Source organism: Rhinopithecus roxellana, chromosome 1 (genome assembly GCF_007565055.1).
Source record: "Rhinopithecus roxellana isolate Shanxi Qingling chromosome 1, ASM756505v1, whole genome shotgun sequence".
Taxonomy (NCBI): domain Eukaryota; kingdom Metazoa; phylum Chordata; class Mammalia; order Primates; family Cercopithecidae; genus Rhinopithecus; species Rhinopithecus roxellana.
This window is the reverse complement of record NC_044549.1, coordinates 128,474,724-128,494,886: the sequence shown is the minus strand read 5'-3', so window position 1 is coordinate 128,494,886 and position 20,163 is coordinate 128,474,724. Positions and strand designations below refer to the sequence as shown.

Genomic DNA, 20,163 nt, shown 5'->3' with positions numbered 1-20,163 from the left:
TAAAATAAGAGTCCTAAGCAATGCGTCCGATGTACAGTTGTGGAATAACTGTCCCCGCTCATTCTGCCACTGTTCCCTCATTCTGCTCCCTCATTCGGCGCGTAGCTGGGTATGAATGAAATTCCAAATTTGAAACACAGAGAAAACTTCTCTCCCACAATTGGTTGGTGCTGGGGAGGAGCCTACTGATTGGTGCAAAGTCCGAGGAAGTGGGCGAGCCGGGGGTGGGGGGAGGATTTCGTGTACCTCGGGTGCCCTTACTCGGACCAGCCCCCTACCATTACGTAATTTTCTACGACTCGCGGTAGCTCGGGCAGAGCGGGTTCCTGTAGCGGCGCGACCCTCTGACGTCTCCTCTTCTAATTGGTCAAGAGCTGCGACTGCAGTTCTGAAGCCTAACTGGCTACCCGTGCCGCCTCGGAGGTGAAGTGTACTGCGCTGATTGGCTTTCAGGCGCCGGCCGCGTGTGATGTCCCGGGCAACGATTGGCTCTCGCCTACCGGGGGCTTCTCTCACCGGGACTTGGGACTCCCGGGAAGTGGACTGGCAGAGGAGGGGGCTAGCTAGCTGTCTCTTAGGACCAAGGAGGAGACCCCCCCGCCCCCCGGTGTGAGACGCCTCACAAGGCCGGGTGGGCTGGCGAGCCGACGAGGCGGCGGAGGAGGCTGTGAGGAGTGTGTGGGACAAGACCCGGGACAGAGGAACCATGGCTCCGCAGAACCTGAGCACCTTTTGCCTGTTGCTACTGTACCTCATCGGGGCCGTGATTGCCGGGTGAGGAATAGACACTCGCAGACAGCAGGGCCCGGGGGTCAGCCTTTGCTGGGGGGTGGGAGGGGGTGGGGGAAGTGGCATTGCCAGACTGAGGGAGTGGAGAGGGGCGTCGCTGTGGGTTGGCGGGGTGGCGGAGAAGGGGTAGTATGGGCCAGACTAGTGGGGTGAGAGGAGAACCGTGGGTGACACCAGTGAGAGGGCGTTAGGTCCAGAGAAGGTCTTTGGTAGAGCTAGGTTTGCCCAGAGGAGTGGGAGTTGGATGCATTGCCAACGGCATTTGGGGGGTGAGGGAAAGAAGGTGATTGTGAACTGAAGCAGTGTCACGTAGAACTGGGGAAGAAAGAGGGATGCCTGTCTGTAAGGAAAGGTGGTGACAGTGCCAGGCTGAGGTTGGGGGATGGACGTTTGTTTGATCAAAGAGCTGGGTTGCTGTGCCCCGCTGAGCTGGAGAAGCGGACGATGCTCTATGCCAAGCCTGCGAAGAGCCATTGGGGGGCTGATTTTAAAGTGGGTGGATGATGCCAGGCCGAGTTGGGACTGAAGGAAATTGGATGGGGAGGGGAACAAGAAGACCCTTTGGAGAGCCCTTGTACTTCCCAGCTTCTTGAGCTATTTATTATTTTAAGTTGCTTCGTCTTTAACATTCTGGCAATGCTACTGTTAGGACATTTATGTGGCATAATCTTTTTAAATTAGGAAAATCATCCTTTGAGAGTGTTATTTGACTTTTAGAAAAGTCAAAATCATTTGAAGCAAATGTAGAGAAAGGGGGGAAGAGTTAATTTGATTATATGGTTATTGCCTAAAGATAACATGAGACCATAAAATAAGGAAGTGGTTTTCTTGACTGAAGGTGGTTCTGAAAGAAGATGCCACAGACGATTTGAATAATCTAAAAAGAAGTATGTAGCCTCTTACTGTGATTACTTCAATATATAAGATTCATTACAAATTCTGGTGTTCTCTTTTTAGTCATTCTTTGTGTGTATATGTGTCACATAAACGTTCATTTTCGTACCTCTTTGCTCAGATACAAACCTAAATGTAGAGGAAAAATAAATCTTTTACTTTTAAAAATGTAACATGTAACTCTGATGAAGTATTCTCTCCCTCTACTTCCCAGACGAGACTTCTATAAGATCTTGGGGGTGCCTCGAAGTGCCTCTATAAAGGATATTAAAAAGGCCTATAGGAAACTAGCCCTGCAGCTTCATCCCGACCGGAACCCTGATGATCCACAAGCCCAGGAGAAATTCCAGGATCTGGGTGCTGCTTATGAGGTGAGTCAGGAAAAGTGATAAAGAACAAATAAAATCTGTAGCTCTAGAAAAAACATACAATACAGAGAAATACTCTTTTCAGCTCACATATATTTATTTAGAGACTGAGTCTCACTTTATTGCTTAGGCTGGAGTGCAGTGGTGCAATCTCTGCTCACTGCAACCTCCGCCTCCCCGGTTCAAGCACTTCTCCCGCCTCAGCCTCCCAAGTAGCTGGGATTACAGGTGCATGTCACCACGCCTGGCTAATTTTTGTATTTTTAGTAGAGACAGGGTTTCACTATGTTGGCCAGGCTGGTCTCAAATTCCTGACCTCAAGTGATCCGCCCGCCTTGGTCTCCCAAAGTGTTGGGATTACAGATGTGAGCTACCACGCCCAGCCCAGGTCACTTTTATTTAAAAGTAGATGGTAGATAAAAGTAAAAGTAGTACTTGATACTGTATTGTACTAGATATTACATTCATGTTAGTAGGTACCATTTTCTGCCTTTTGATATTAATATTTATTTTAATGAGAATAATGCTGCAAAAGAATAAATGAAAGATTGGTAGATTAATAAGTAGATCAACTGATTGGTCTGTCAGTCAGTCAGTTTGGGAGCTAGAGCCAAAAATAAAAAGAAAGCCTTCATGAGAGTTGCAAACCTACGTGTTCATATGAACTAGACAAATAACATGCAGGGCAGGTATAAATTAAAACATGGCAGCGGATATTCTGCCTCCATGTTGGGAAGCAATAAGGATTGTTGAGGACTTTGACAAACTGAAGCCTTCTGGCCCCATTTCAAGGGAGCAGCTGTTACCTCAACCCTAGCCAGTTTTTGTCATACTAATGCAAACAGTATGTTCCTAGATGATTTAATTTTTCCAGAAAAGTTGAAAATCTAGACTTTTTTTTTTTTGAGACGGAGTCTCGCTCTGTCACGTAGGCTAGAGTGCAGTGGCCAGATCTCAGCTCACTGCAAGCTCCGCCTCCCGGGTTCACGCCATTCTCCTGCCTCAGCCTCCCGAGTAGCTGGGACTACAGGCGCCGCCACCTCGCCCAGCTAGTTTTTTGTATTTTTAGTAGAGACGGGGTTTCACCGTGTTAGCCAGGGTGGTCTCGATCTCCTGACCTCGTGATCCGCCCGTCTCGGCCTCCCAAAGTGCTGGGATTACAGGCTTGAGCCACCGCGCCCGGCGAAAATCTAGACTTTTATCTAAGTTCTGCTTGTAAAAATGTTGGTAACTAATTCAGTTAAATTTCTTTTATACGTAGATCAAACAAAGCACAGTTTTAATTTGATTTTCTAACCTCTAGTCTGGGGACTAAAACACTCTCCATTTGTATCATCTCATTTAACCTTCACTAGGACACCAGGAAATATATTAGAGCTAGGCATATTTTTATTCTCATTTTCTAAATGGACACAGAAAAAAATTAGTTGAACTAAAAGTCATAGAGCTAAAACTCCCGAATTTAAGTTTAAATTCTTATATATTGAGAAGGCTAAAAACGAAAAATATTTTAGGAAGACACAAACCTTGAAAGGAAGGAATCCCAAGATCTCTTAGATTAAAGAAACAATGGAACTGAAACAATGAGTTATACCCAGGTGAACCCAAGAGCTGTTGGGGTCCTTTTTCTTTCAACACCTTATGGGATCCTATGGGACAGAAATTCTTTTTTTTTTTTTTTTTTTTTTTTGAGATGGAGTCTCACTCTGTCGCCTGGACTGGAGTGCAGTGGCCGGATCTCAGCTCACTGCAAGCTCCGCCTCCCGGGTTCACGCCATTCTCCTGCCTCAGCCTGCCGAGTAGCTGGGACTACAGGCATGCACCACCACACCCGGCAAATTTTTTGTATTTTTAGTAGAGACAGGGTTTCACCGTGTTAGCCAGGATGGTCTCGATCTCCTGACCTCGTGATCCGACTGCTTCAGCCTCCCAGAGTGCTGGGATTATAGGCGTGAACCACCGTGCCTGGCCAAGGGACAGAAATTCTTAACCTGAGGCACATATATAAACCAGAAGTCTCATGGCCCGTCCTAAATTGTATGTAATATTTTGTTTCTTGTTGATAATATGGATTCCATAGTTTGCACTGTATTTTCCATGAATAGTTCCCTTGTTTGCTAGGAACCCAATACTCAAAAACATTTTCTAGGGAAGTTGAATTTACCATGCTCTCTAAAGAATCTTCATGTTCTAGGCCGGGCGCGGTGGCTCAAGCCTGTAATCCCAGCACTTTGGGAGGCCGAGACGGGCGGATCACGAGGTCAGGAGATCGAGACTATCCTGGCTAACACGGTGAAACCCCGTCTCTACTAAAAAATACAAAAAAAAACTAGCCGGGTGACGTGGCGGGCGCCTGTAGTCCCAGCTACTCGGGAGGCTGAGGCAGGAGAATGGCGTAAACCAGGGAGGCAGAGCTTGCAGTGAGCTGAGATCCGGCCACTGTACTCCAGCCTGGGTGACAGCGAGACTCCGTCTCAAAAAAAAAAAAAAAAAGAATCTTCATGTTCTTTATCCATGACCTAGGCACACTATACAAAGGTCAATCATGAAATTACGGCTTATTTAACTATAACAACCCTTTTAGCCACTAGTTTAAGTTTCTTTTTTCTTTTTATCATTCAAGCTTGATTGCCTTTAGTCTTAGGTAAATTAGTGTTCACAAATTAGAATCCGAGTACAATTAGGAAGAATCTTTTGTGAATACAAATTTGTTTTCTCTACAGAGCTAGGATTACTGCTGGCATTTTAATTACTTGAGAATCTGTGTATTGGTTGGCCAATCAACTAAAAACCTTTTTTCTTTTAAAATACTTTCCAGGACCATGGAATAAAATTGCATTCCTTGGTGGAAGAAAAGTGAGGAGGAAGTGAATGATAATAAATGACTTCACGAGTAGTTTTTAGGGGGTTATTACAGAAGCCTCTGATGTCTAAAAAGAAACTGACTTAAAACTAGTCTTTGGGGGTTTTGAAATGGTGTCTTTTATAGTCTCAAATGCAGGGTTCATTTCTTTTCCAAGATCAGATCAGAGAAGTAGACTGAAAGTGAAAATATTGGAGATCCAGATAATAATAAGGGTTTTTTTTTTTTTAAGTTAGCTGTGCCCATTTCTGCTTCCCCAAAATACCTATTTTCTAAAGATATTTGTGAAAACATTCTTTCCTCTCCCTTTTCCTATCATAGTGGCTTTAATCAAGTACTGTGGTCACTTCTGGAATAACCCATTTGCCTTCGCTTTTAAGAATGTTCACTCTCTTGTATACTCAATTTCTATTTATCCTTTCAAGGATATCTTAAATGTTAATACATTTTTTGCCATGACTCCTAACACTTCATTTGGGCCCTAAGCCAAAAGTGTGTCCGGTGTGAATATGCCTTTCTTTTAAGTCAACAAGCCCCATCTACTTTGAACCTCTCTTTTTCTGGGCCACCGTGAGTATGGTTTTGAAATAACTGTCTCCTTCAGCCTCTTGTCTAAGTAGGAGTTTATAAATATCAAAGGAAGATTTTAAAGCCATTTAATTTTCACAAGTATATATGTGCATATATATCAGATTGCTCTAAATAAAAGAGAATTTTTGCATGTTGAAGACAAATTTTGAAAAGGATGGAAGCTTATTTTGTTGTTACATTCTTTAATATTATACAGAGAGGAAGCATATAGTCATGATTGTGTATGTAGTTCTCTGAAACTTAAAACTTCAAGAATTATTTCAAGCAATGAAATTGACCTTAAATAACCTTCATAGAGTGTTTTCACTTATTATTCTCTCTACATTTCAAACTCAGAACATTACAAACTTAAACATATATATGTGTGTGTGTGTATATATAGATATACACATATACATATACTGCATATACTCCCAGAGAAAATCCCACAGATAGAGGGCTATTCTGAACTGTTTCCCTAACTGCAGAGAACAAAAAGACTCCAGACAGCAAACAAAACAAAAAACACCCCAAGAAACCAAACAAAACACAGTTAAAACCAGTGGGCCAGGGCTCAGCCCACGATGCTCTACAGGGAAAGGTAGTTGCTGGTACCCATAAGGGAATATCAGCTCAAAGGCCAAGACAGCTGGATACCTGAGAAGGTCAATCATCTGCCCCGCAAAAGACAACAAACTGAATAACATATATTTTAAGCAATTGTACTTTGCTTAAAAAAAGATTAGACAGACCAGGAACTTAAAATAAGCACGATAATACTTAAGGAGGTAAGGCATTAGTAAAATGATATAGAGTAAGAAATAATGCAAGAATCAAGTAGAAATATTATGCATAAAAATATGAGTTGAAATTAAAACACAGCAGATGGGTTGTTACTAGAATGGATATAGCTGAAGACTGAAGTAGTAAGCTAGGAGATCAAAATGAGGTACCTCCCAGAAGGAAGCAGTGAGAGATAAAGAAACATAATTTATTTTTCATATTTAAAAGAAAGTTAAGAGCAGATAGCTCCAGAAATAGTCCTGGATTGAGTTTCCTGAAATAAGGAGACATTTTCATTAGGTTAATCAGAGGATTGGATGGTAGCCACATACCAGGTTTTGAAGGCGGTGATTGTTCCTCAGGGGTTATGCTTTACACAGCTTGGATTTCTTAAAAGATAATCATTACGTGGACTACTTTAACTCAGTAACATTTAATTGTGGCTTAGAAATGCTGATATCATACACTTTATTTTTCGGTTCTCTTGTTTTCTTACTCCCGTCTCTACTTCTCCAGCTTGAGAATTTGAGTCATTTAAGTATGTGTTTGCTTCATTCTATGTATCTACATATACTCCCAGAACTTGTACTTTTGACTAAGAATAAGAGGTTTATATGTACCTTCTCTGTCTTTTTGAGGGTAAGAGGGAGTGATCAAATGCACAAAATTGAATCAATTAAATAATCCTTGGTTCATGATACACTGATGTCATTGTTTTATCACCCAGCTTAAGAACTAAGTAAAACATTACCATGACTTAACCTGCCTACATTGCCACTTCCCTGTTCCATTACCCTGCCTCCCTTCACAGGTAACTACTGTATTGAATTATGTCTTTATTGTTCTTTTGCCATTCTTATTTTATACATATATATATGTATAAAAGGCGGGCAGCATTCTTCCACAAGTGGATTTCTACATATACCAAAAAATGAAAAAAGGAGGAGGAAAAGATATCAGTGTAGACCTCTCTGGAGGGCCTGTCATTTGATTTCCTTGACTTGACAATCTCCTAATACATGCATCTGTGTGTGTGTGTGTGTGTGTGTGTGTGTGTGTGTGTGTGTGTGTTGGGTAGGGGGTGTTGTAGACCTGTGGGGCCAAGTTGTTTTGAAGCAATGGAACTGAAACAGTGAGTTATACCCAGGTGAACCCAAGAGCTGTTGGGGTCCTTTCTTCTTTCAACACCTTCTGGGATCCTATGGGACAGAAATTCTGTGTGTGTGTGTGTGTGTGTGTGTGTGTGTGTGTGTGTGTATGTGTGTGTGTGTTGGGTAGGGGGTGTTGTAGACCTGTGGGGCCAAGTTGTTTTGAAGGCAGTATAGTAGTTAATAGCATAAGCACCAGAGTCAAACTGCATGGGAAGTAAACCTGAGGAATCCATCTTACCTCTTTCCTGTTACCACTCTGACCTTCACAGCTGCATTACTAATCTCAGGTATTATTTTTTAGTGACTAGGCGAGTTTTGACAACTTTAAATTAAAAACATGAATTGAGCAATGTGGAATGAACAATGCATCAAAGAATTTAGTCTTAGAGAAAATAACTTTGTAAATATGCCTTAATACAGTACATAATGGAAACTACATTCTATTAGAATTTTAGATCCATTGTCAAAGTAAAAACAAACATAAATATGACTGTGCCTTAACTGGATATTACCAGCTTGTGATCTTTTCCTCCACTGGCTTTTATCCCCAGGTTCTGTCAGATAGTGAGAAACGGAAACAGTACGATACTTATGGTGAAGAAGGATTAAAAGATGGTCATCAGAGCTCCCATGGAGACATTTTTTCACAGTGAGTAATTCACCCATCTGCAACGTTAGTGTCTGAGAGAGGGTCACTTAGTGATTAAAGAATTCCTCTCATTCCCTAGTTCAGAAGCTTTTGATGAACGGTACAAGTTAGCTGATCCAAAGATCAATTATTGTCCTCCTTGTGGGAAGATAGTCTATTTTCACAAAGCTTCAGGAAAGATGGATGGCATTGAAAAGACATTCCATCTAGCCAACCGTATCAGTTAAATCAATGCTGACAATTTGCGGTGGGGACCTGTGTTGGAAACCAGTTCATCCTTGCCTACTTGCTGTCTTGGAATCTGCAAACCACTTAATGAGCAAAATTATTGTTAGCAGAGATAGAAAAATTCCTACTCCCATACCCAGAACTGCCTCTCTCCTCTATCTACAAGTAGGATAGGAAGCCTTCTCATCCTATCAACAAGTGAGGGTGATTATAATAACCAGCATTAGGGGAAGGAATTATGGTAGAGGACCTTTATCTCTTGCTTTCTGGGAGTGCTGGGTGGTTGGAATAATAAACACCTTTCCTCCTCACTCTTTGAACCTCTCTTTATTGAGCATTTGAATTTCCACATTCCCTGATGATTACATATACTAAGAGACCTTAATCTGGGGTTTCAGGTCTGAAATTATAAACAAAAAGATGTTTGAATCTGCATTTTTATGGGGAGAGTTCATTGTTTTCTTCAGATTCTCAAAGGGTTCTGTGAACCCTTCCCCAAAAGAAGTAAGAATCACTGTTGCATACAGTAGTTACCACCATTTAGTGCTTGGCTGGAGGGCCTGGGGTGAGGGAGTAGATTTTTAGGACCTGTAAAGATGTGTGAGTAACGTGATTAGGACATCTTTTTCCCCCCCAGGATCAATTTGGCTGTCTGAAGTGATCCCTAGGGGATACCAGAAAGAGAAAAAGCTTCCCAGCCCCCACCCTGTTCTCTCTCCTTGCCTTTATTTAAGATTCAGGGAATTCATTCACCTGAGTTGGTTGGTGGGAGAGGGAGTTATATAGTTATCATCATCGCTGTGCTAATATCTGAGTCTTCTTAATAACCCCAAAAATTAACATTAGATTAAACCACCTGTAGGATTGAAGGTCACCTTCTTTGTTGATCTCAAGTTACTCTTTCGTGACTTACAAAAATTAGTTTGGGTCTTATAGAGGCTAGAACTTCCTTCTCCTTAAGCACTAGGATTTTACTAAGGCTGGTGCTTTTTTAGCTTATTTAATTACATACTCAAGATTTTTGTGCAGAACAGTAGCTTCTTTCAACAAGTTCACTTCTAAAAAGCATGTAAAGGGAACACTACATATATTAAAATTACCGATAAAAATTTCTTAAACTAACCATTAAGTTTAGCATTACACAAGTTTATGTATACTGTACTCTTTCTCAGTAAGTCCACCATCTTCAGATTTTTCCCAATATTGAAAGATTATTATTTCATTGGTTGGGTCCAACATTGAATTCATTGGCATACTGTGTGTGTATGTACTGTACTATATGTATGAGCTATATTGTATTAAAAAGTGAATATTTTTGTAGTAAGGGACCATATAGTTACAATATGGTTGATAGTATATAAATTTAAAATGATGTATGATGTATGACTCCATTGTATTAAAAAATACCTTGTAGTTTTGCACAATGCATTGGTAGAAACAATAGTTTATCAGTGTAAAGAAAATGAGTTAATTGTGAAACATGGAGTCTTGATTTTTTTTCCTGATGATTTTGCACTTACCTTTAGCTTCTTTGGGGATTTTGGTTTCATGTTTGGAGGAACCCCTCGTCAGCAAGACAGAAATATTCCAAGAGGAAGTGATATTATTGTAGATCTAGAAGTCACTTTGGAAGAAGTATATGCAGGAAATTTTGTGGAAGTAAGTTCAAACAATATAGCTGTTCATATTGACTCCCAGAACTTGTACTTTTGACTAAGAATAAGAGGTTTATATGTACCTTCTCTGTCTTTTTGAGGGTAAGAGGGAGTGATCAAATGCACAAAATTGAATTAATTATAATCCTTGGTTCATGATACACTGATGTCATTGTTTTATCACCCAGCTTAAGAACTAAGTAAAACATTACCATGACTTAATCTGCCTACATGCCACTTCCCTGTTCCATTACCCTGCCTCCATTCAGAGGTAACTACTGTATTGAATTATGTCTTTATTGTTCTTTTGCTATTCTTATTTTTCATGTATATATGAATACCTGAATAATGTATTGTTTATTATATTGTTTTTGATTTTTTAGAAATGGTATTTTATTCATTATTTCCTGAGACTGGTTATTTTCACTCACTATTGTGTTACTAGGATTCACCCGTGTTGCTTATTGCTATATTGTGATCATAATTTATTAATAGGCATTTTTGTTTCTTCCAGTTTTATTCAATTCCAAACAGTGCTTTTATGAACTTTTTAATCCATATATCCAGGTTCAGATAAACAAGAATATCTCTTGGGTGGATATGCTTGAGAGTAGAATTGCTGGGTAATATGAACCAATGTTCATTTTTACAAGCTAATACTGTATTGTTTTTGAAATTGATTGTCCTGACGCTTCTATGTGCAATTTATGAGATCCTATAGATTCACTGCCTCACAAATACTTGGAATTATTAGACTTCTTAATTGTTGCCCATCAAATGGGTATAAAATATTATCTCATTATGGTCTTGTTTTACATTTTTTTAAGTTACCAATTAGGATCAGCATCTGTTTCTGTGTTTATTGGCCATATTTGTTTCCTCTCTTGTGAAATGCCTTTTCATTCTTTTGCCTCTTTCTTACTGATTTCTAAGAGTACTTCACTCTTGCTGCTAATTCTTTGTTGGCTGTATGTAATGCAAATATAGCCTGTGTGTTTGTAACTTGTCTTTCCATTATGTTTAAGATTTATTTCAATTTTCAGCAAACAGAACTAATTAATTTTAATGTAATCAAATATGTCCGTCTTTAATGGTTAGTTTTTGTGTCTTGTTAAAGAAATTCTTTTTTGTTCTAAAATAAGAAAGCAGCTGTGTGCAGTGGAGCACACTTGTAATCTCAGCTACTAAGGAGGCTGAGGTGGGAGGATCGCTTGAGGCCAGGAGTTTGAGGCTGTCGTGGCCTATGATTACATCTGTGAATAGCCACTGTACTCTAGCCTGGACAACATAACTGAAACTTATATCTGAAAAAAAATTTTAAAATAAGAAAGCTGTTCACCTATATTTTCTGCTAAAACTCTGGAATCTTTTAATATAAGGTTATTCGTCTTTTTTAAATTCTGGAAAATATGTCTCATAATTTTTTACAATTCTTTTATCACTTCTACTTCTGTCTGCTCTTAACTTTCTTTTAAATATGAAAAATAAATTATGTTTCTTTATCTTTCACTGCTTCCTTTTGGGAGGTACCTCATTTTGATCTCCTAGCTTACTACTTCAGTCTTCAGCTATATCCATTTTAGTAACAACCCATCTGCTGTGTTTTAATTTCAACTCATATTTTTACGCATAATATTTCTACTTGATTCTTGCATTATTTCTTACTCTGTATCATTTTACTAATGCCTTACCTCCTTAAGTATTATCATGCTTGTTTTAAGTTCCTGGGCTGTCTAATCTTTTTTTAAGCAAAGTACCAGCAACTACCTTTCCCTGTAGAGCATCGTGGGCTGAGCCCTGGCCCACTGGTTTTAACTGTGTTTTGTTTGGTTTCTTGGGGTGTTTTTTGTTTTGTTGTTTGCTGTGTGGAGTCTTTTTGTTCTCTGCAGTCAGGGGAAACAGTTCAAAACAGCCCTCTAGCTGTGGGATTTTCTCATATATTCTATGTTGTAGTTACTGTTTCCTGGAATCCATGTTTTCTTGTAGTTTTTCCAGGATACTGGAGGAGACAGCCGGTAGCCTGTGCATATGTGCCATTTTGACAAGAAGCGTATTCTTCTTAGTTGTAGCTGCTTCTCTGAATAATTGAAAGAAGGGACGTAGACAATCACAGAAGATGCAACTGACTTGTAATACTGTTCAAGCTGTAGGAGAAAAGGGCATTAAAAATATTCATAAACCAGTGAGATTGTTTAGATGGGAGGAAAGAGGTGAGCCTAATTAGCGCCCATGTTCCCTTCCAAGCCTGTTCTGCAGTTGTCACTAATACACGGTAGACATCACTTTTTGCTGTTAGTGTGTTCCCGAACAAACTCTTTTTTAATCAACTATTGTAAAGGCTGTAAATGGCTTTGCTGTTTCAATAACCCCATGTTAAATGCTTTTTTTCCTTTTTTTCAATCCTGCTCCTTCTGTATATAAATTATTTTTTAAAGAAAAAAAAATTACCTTGAGAAATAGGATAGCACAATAGTTAAGAAGCATGAACTTTGCAGCTAGACTGCCTAGTTTAGAATCCTGGCTCTGCCATGTATTAGTCATGTGGCCTTGGTCATGTTACTTAACCTTTCTATACTTCTGTTACCTCATCTGTAAAATGGGGATAATAACAGTACCCATCTCATACAGTTGTGAGGATTAAATGAATATGTAAAAGTGTTTGGCACATTGCTTGGCATGTAGTAAGTGCTATAAAGTGTTTGTTCTGATTACTGTTATTGTTGCTATAATTTACTCTGTTGACCTGGGCCTTTCATGTGTTGGTAGGCTTTAAGGGATTTTTCTCCAAGCATTCATCATTTTGCTGCATTAGCACATACCTTGTGATTAGATGTTTGACTAATTAAACAGTCAAAACTAGGAATACATTTCTGCATATATATCAGTTTTACATTCTTAGAGGGATCAGAATGTTTGATTGCAGTCAAGTACAAAGAGATGGTCATTGTTTCTCTTCCTATGTGTTAAAGTATCTGATTGGAGATAGCTCTAGAAATAGTCCTAGACTGAGTTTCCTGAAATAAGGAGACATTTTCATTAGGTTAATCAGAGGATTGGATGGTAGCCACATACCAGGTTTTGAAGGTGGTGATTGTTCCTTATGCTTTACACAGCTCGGATTTCTTAAAAGATAATCATTACATGAACTACTTTAACTCAGTAGCATTTAATTGTGGCTTAGAAATGCTGGTATCATACACTTTATTTTTCGGTTCTCTTGTTTTCTTACTTCCATCTCTACTTCTCCAGCTTTAGAATTGGAGTCATTTAAGTATGTGTTTGCTTCATTCCTGTTTGGGGCCTGATTTGTACTCTTCAAAGAGTTTTGTCAGCTTTAGATTTCTGAGGGATAGATTGCCAGAGAAGGGGAAGTTTCAGTCCAGGCATATGTGCAGAGCCTTGATCAGTTGAGGAAACAAAAGCCTATTTTACACAAGAGAGAAGCTGATGTTGTTTATGTGCTTCCTAGGTAGTTAGAAACAAACCTGTGGCAAGGCAGGCTCCTGGCAAACGGAAGTGCAATTGCCGGCAAGAGATGCGGACCACCCAGCTGGGCCCTGGGCGCTTCCAAATGACCCAGGAGGTGGTCTGCGATGAATGCCCTAATGTCAAGTAAGTGAAGCACCTTCTTTGTTCTACCAAGAAATACTTGTTAATTTCGTTTATCTAGTCAAACACTAATGGTCCATACTAGATCCTTTTCTGTCCCCTCCCCACTGCCATGTTCTGCAAAAGGATAGAGCAAAAAAATGTACATTTTTTTCTGAAGTATTTCTTATAAATATCTCCTTTTATGTTTCTGAACTAACAAGCAGTGCCCTTTATTTCTGATATGTTTTCAACAGGTATTAATGCTTCATTTTCTTCTTTCTTGTACTATTAGAGCAGCCTTATATGTTTATATAATGTATAGTAGCTTCACCCTGGATTTTAGCATATAGAAGATGTAAAAGATTATCAGATAGTTTTGTCAAGTAGAGGCACACTATAGTCTTCCAAGAAAAAGCTCTGATAAAATAGATAAAACTTTATATATATATCTGATGTTTTGTTTATATTTTCATTATTTTTCTCCTCTTTTAATTCTCTTTACTTCAGACTAGTGAATGAAGAACGAACGCTGGAAGTAGAAATAGAGCCTGGGGTGAGAGACGGCATGGAGTACCCCTTTATTGGAGAAGGTGAAATATTGATATTTGATTTTTTTATTGTCATAACTTTCTGCTCTCTGCTTGTTTGTGAATACCTCTCATCCCTGCCTTGCTCCATCTTAATGTTCACATAGTAAATGCATATATAATTTCCAATACCCTTCAGCCAATTTTAGGATATACAAAGCTTTTTGTTTAACTGAAGCAGTAGCATTACCATTTATCCTTTGAATGTCATGGCCAAAAGTTATTATGAGGTAACCTAAGTTTCCTCAAAATTTAGGGTGTTCAGACCTTAATGAATTTTAACTCAGCAATGAAAGAAGATATGTAACTCTAGTTGGCATTAATAAGATGTTCTCAGGACCTCACCTTTAGACTTAAGTTTAAAACTCTAAAAATGAAAAAAAAGCTTTGAGACTTAGGTTCAATAGACCAGTGAATCATTTTTGGTTTAGGAAATGGGTCAAGTTATGTACTGCTGTATCTGAGGCAAGGGTGATGATTTCTAATAATCTGAAACTTGATAGAACCAGGCAGAGACACTGCCGCCACAGATTTGACAGATCAATGCCCAAAGTAGTGGATTAAAAAGAATTATCAGTTGCCAAATAGATTTGTGGTATTCAACTTGTATGATTTACAATATGCTGTAATCTGCTCTGACTAGGTGAGCCTCATGTGGATGGGGAGCCTGGAGATTTACGGTTCCGAATCAAAGTTGTCAAGTAAGTATCTAATTTTAGAGGTCTTCTTAGATGAGTCAGATTATAGAGGTGTGGGTGGCCACCAGAGCAGTTAGAGACTTTTTTCTCTGTTTCTTACCCTTATTACCCTAAACCATGATTTGTAACTCCTCTACAAGGCTGAAAGCTTGGGGTTGGGCCCTAGGATTGAGCCCCAGTTATTTATTTACTTAGGACTTACAAATGCAAAAGATGTTGAAAGGAAGGAATTGATAAGTAAGGAGTTATAAAAGAGAAACAAACAAGATAGGGAGTCAAAGCTGAGATTTTAGCTGAAGAACTATGGCACCATACAAGAATAGGAGACTTTGCCATAGAAAGAACTTTCTACGTAATATGCAGCTTCTGTGAAGAGAGAGCTTTTCTTTTGTGAGCTTCTCTTCAGCATGAAGTGCTGCTTAGACAGTTTTGCCTGGGACTCTGGCTTTCTTGATTAGTATTTCTCTCTTGTTAGCGCTTTGGAAACCAGTAATACCTCTGCATCTATAAGGAGTCATCAAAACAGGGTTCCCACCAGAATATGGAGAAATCGCCGCCCACTGTCTGGGACTTTTCCTTCCTGCACTCTTTAATCTCAGTGTTGTTTTCCCCAGCTTCTTTGCCTACCTTGTCTTTATCATCACTTCTTAGAGAAACTGGAACGTGTGTTGTTTCCTGAATAAACCTGACACCTTCCTTGTCTTTGCCAGAATTCCTTCTCACTCTATTTCCCCTTCCTTCCACCCATTTTATCTGCATTTCTACAGCCAACTTAGTCTTGTGAGCCAGCTCAGGAAACTTCTATAGACCCATTTCTGAAGGTGATCTCCCCAGAAACTTTCTTTCTCTCTTTTCCATAATCTAATGATTATAGTTTTACTTATACTCTGGCTTTTGCTGATTGTGTGTTCCTTAACAGTAGCATTTAATAAGACTTAAACAACTTTTATTCTCAATTAATACTACACACAAAGGTATGTCTAAGAAATGTTTATGGTATGAAAGAGTGGTGTTCACCTTTTTCCAAGATTTTTCTAACAACTCTTTGAACTTAAAGTGGAAATTAATGATTTTTTACCTATTCTGTTTTTAGGCACCCAATATTTGAAAGGAGAGGAGATGATTTGTACACAAATGTGACAATCTCATTAGTTGAGTCGCTGGTTGGCTTTGAGATGGATATTACTCACTTGGATGGTCACAAGGTAAACAAACCAATTTACTTGTTCTCCGTCCTTTTGAAGCCTTTATGTGGGTAGTTTTGAGATGTTATCAGCTGTTTCAGTCATTGAAAACCAGAGGGACTCCTTTCTCAGTCGGATTCTCCATCTGTACTTACTCTGCTGCTGAGCATCCTGCAATAACAGTGCCAGACCTTTCAGCTACTCAGAATGGATTGCACAGCCTTTGACAGTCTTGTCCTTATAGTTTCTATTGATGAAAACCTTTCTTTGTTTACTTGTTTTTGTGTTTGATTTTTCTTCTTTAATAAAATCCTTTGTTCTTGACTGACATTGTCCTCATGATACTTCCTTTGCTCCTTCGTTCTTTCTTTTTGCTGAGCTGTGACATTAGCTTTGTGTACCAGTGCTCACTAGAAGCTGTGTGATGTACTTCAGATGTACCGCTCCTGCTGCAGTGCATTCCCTTTTGTTTTCTAGGTACATATTTCCCGGGATAAGATCACCAGGCCAGGAGCGAAGCTATGGAAGAAAGGGGAAGGGCTCCCCAACTTTGATAACAATAATATCAAGGGCTCTTTGATAATCACTTTTGATGTGGATTTTCCAAAAGAACAGTTAACAGAGGAAGCAAGAGAAGGTATGGCATATGAGTGAGTGTGTGTGTGTGTGTGTGTGTGTGTGTGATGAGAAAAGGGTGGCAATAGAAGCAGAACTCTCCAGTGACATGAGACATCAAGACATCAATTATTAATGCTAGTAGAACACTAACATAGGAATGAACTCATCTTACTTTGTAAAGGCGATATATTAAAAATCCTACATCTTTGTGTTACAAAAGTCTGTGTAAGCTGTGTTTCGAAACCTAGGGAGTGATAGAGTACGTGGGAATGAAATAGAATCCCTTAAAACAAATGAGCTGGACCACTCTGTAAAAGGGAAGATGAGGTAGACAATAGAAAGATTAGAAGCTTATGGTTGCATGTCTAGGATGACTGGTTGAGAAGAGGGCCCCACTGGGGGTCCTAAATAGTAAGAGAAAGGAGAGCAATGAAGGAGGTAAAAACTAAAAAGAGGATACAGAAGAAGGAATGGGAGACTTAGCTGAAGAGTTTTCTTTCCCTTTTGATTGCCTCTTCTCATTCCTCATTTTGCAGAGCTTTGTGGGACATGTATGTGGTATGTGAGCCTAAAAGAGACAAGGGATCATCCTGGAAACATATGTGCATGTGTGGGATTACCTACATGTGATTATGTTGGAGATTGGTAGTTATTTAATTCACATCCATGTTTGTCATAAGGCCTTTTATGAGCCTTTTCTTGAAACATGCTCTTTAAACACCAGGAAAGTAACATTTTTTTGTTAATGGAGTCATTTGTTCATTCATTCTTCAGGTATCAAACAGCTACTGAAACAAGGGTCAGTGCAGAAGGTATACAATGGACTGCAAGGATATTAACAGTGAATAAAATTGGACTTTGTTTAAAATAAGTGAATCAGCGATATTTATTATCTACAGGGTTTTTTTGTGTGTGTTTTTGTTTTTATTTTCAATATGCAAGTTTGGCTTAATTTTTTTGTCTAATGATCATCATGAAATGAATAAGAGGGCTTAAGAAATTGTCCATTTGCATTCAGAAAAGAATGACCAGCAAAAGGTTTACTAATACCTCTCCCTTTGGGGATTTAATGTCTGGTGCTGCCGCCTGAGTTTCAAGAATTAAAGCTGCAAGAGGACTCCAGGAGCAAAAGAAACACAACATAGAGGGTTGGAGTTGTTAGCAATTTCATTCAAAATGCCAACTGGAGAAGTCTGTTTTTAAATACATTTTGTTGTTATTTTTTTCATGACTCCTGTTTCTTCTGTGAGCTATTTGGGTTGTCCTCCCATCAAGCAAGATGGATGCACAAGCATGCAAAAGAGTGATATAGATTCAGTCCCCATGCCCAATTACATACACGGCATCTGCTAGAAAGGAGCTTGGAAGAAACTGGTTGACTGGGGTCCATGAATGAAGGTTACACAAAGATCTAATTGTCCCTGAGGAAGTATATTTTCTCTCATTTAATTTGGGAATAATAATCTGGTATGGACACTTTACTGTTTAGGAAGCACCTTTCATGTACATAATTTCAGTTGACCTCATGGTTAGAAAGCCTTTGGTTTGTTTAGGAACAAGGACTACCACTGGTTCTAGAAAAGGAATTTAGAGTTGCAAATTATGTTTGCTCCTCTCATGGCACCTAAATCAGATGCAATGTGATGAGTACATTTGACTTTTGCATCTCCCTCATTTTCATATGTATAGTCACATCACACTCCTTCTCGTGTACTTTGGACTTTTTTAATCTCTGCTAGTGAGTATTTCAATTCATTGTGTGCAGAGCTGTCTTCTAGACATCAGCATAGTTCCAGCAGCATCCCTGCCTTTGGCTATACATATCTTAGAAATCACCAGGCGCGGTGGCTTACACCTATAATCCCAGCACTTTGGGAGGCTGAGGCGGGCGGATCACGAGATCAGGAGTTCGAGATCAGCCTGGCCAACATGGTGAAACCCTGTCTCTACTAAAAATACAAAAATTAGCCAGACGTTGTGGTGGGCGGCTGCAATTCCAGCTACTCAGGAGGCTGATGCAAGAGAATTGCTTGAACCCGGGAGGTGGAGGTTCCAGTGAGCCAAGATTGTGCCACTGTACTCCAGCCTGGGCGACAGAGCAAGACTGTCTCTAAAAAAACAAAAAAAAATCAAGTGAAACCACATAAATACATATGTAAATTTAGTGGGCTTTTTGTACCTGTAAGATTCATTACGTACTGAATTGCCTCTAGTTGAGCATTTCTTAGGAGTCGTTGTCATTTCCTTTATATATCTTAGCCCAGGCAAAATCTTGGATCATTATTTGCACTTACTAATCCCCATTTTGCCAAGATGTATGCAAGGGTCAGTCATGATACTAAGAGCTAGAGCTACTAGTCTTGTTGAGAAAGACCCCATAGGGATAATGTGTTTCCTACAAAGAAGAATTTTAATGGGGCTTTGTCACTTCTTATCCTTTGTCTAGATTGTCATGATTTAATGAGTTAAGAATATTCTTTCATTATTGGACTCAACTTCAGGTAGCTTTAAGTGCTTTATCTGAGGCACATTGCATTTTAGAAAGATATATATTAAAGTTCCATCAATTTTCTTAAGAAGGTAAAATAAACACTATAGAGGAAGGATGCTAGGTAATTAATGTGGAAGAACAGATAATAGTGTCTTCAGTTCTGCAAGGAAAAAAGCCATTCCAGGGAGCTATATAATGAGACTGAAAGGATGCTTGGCCTGGAATCAGACTTAACCGCTATGACACTGAGGAAGCCTGTTAACCTCAGTTTTCTCTGCAAAATGGAGACAATGAAGGGTGATATTTTTGTGCTTGGTCTCTTATGCATCTTAAACATCTTTTTGGGCTATTCAGAGATTTATTCACTTACGCATACTTCTGCCCCTTATCTGCATTCACTATTGGTTAGGTGCTGGATTGCCAAATCCTAGACGGATGTTAGTGCTCAGAAATCACTGAAAAGGGAACAGGATATGGAAACTTAAAACCTGTCTGAAAAGTTCCATCAGGTGTTACTAGAAATGGGAATGGAAAGATAATTTTATTCTATTCCTTGAAAAAAAGCTGCTGTTGGCTCCAGTAGCAACCTTTACCGTGAACAAAAGATATCCAAGGACTCTGAAAGATAAGCAAGAGAAGAAGACACCATTTGGTAAGTGTTCACTTTTTACAATTCTAGTATTTTAGTCACTGAAATTGCCCCAGGACTCACAGTGAAGGGTTGGACACAGGTCACAGGCAGTGGGCACCCATACAGCTTCCATCATGATTTTAGATGTCAAAGAGCCCTGACCCTGTCTTATTCCATTAAGAGAAATAAAATATTTCTGAGTAGTATAACTTTAAGCACAGTTCCTCTAATAATGCAACCAGCCTGAGAATGACATAATTTGGGGGCAGTCTCATCACACTGAATGTCAGTGAAAACCCTCTAGAGCTGCATAGTCCAATCTGGTAGCCACATGTGGCAATTGAGTACTTGAAATGTGACTCATCCAAACAGAGGTGCTATGAAGCATAAAATACACACTGGATTTTGAAGAC

General features: G+C 39.3%; 1 protein-coding gene across 1 annotated transcript; it reads left to right on the top strand.

The window, feature by feature from the left end:
* The first annotated feature begins 488 nt into the window (after positions 1-488).
* On the top strand, positions 489-17,859 carry DNAJB11 (DnaJ heat shock protein family (Hsp40) member B11). Its single transcript, XM_010376610.2, has 10 exons — positions 489-774; positions 1,898-2,054; positions 7,970-8,067; positions 9,822-9,954; positions 13,420-13,562; positions 14,049-14,131; positions 14,772-14,829; positions 15,920-16,031; positions 16,488-16,647; positions 17,403-17,859. The coding sequence occupies exons 1-10, from the start codon at positions 707-709 to the stop codon at positions 17,465-17,467; spliced, it is 1,077 nt and encodes a 358-aa protein (XP_010374912.1). The 5' UTR covers positions 489-706; the 3' UTR covers positions 17,468-17,859.
* Positions 17,860-20,163: the final 2,304 nt, after the last annotated feature.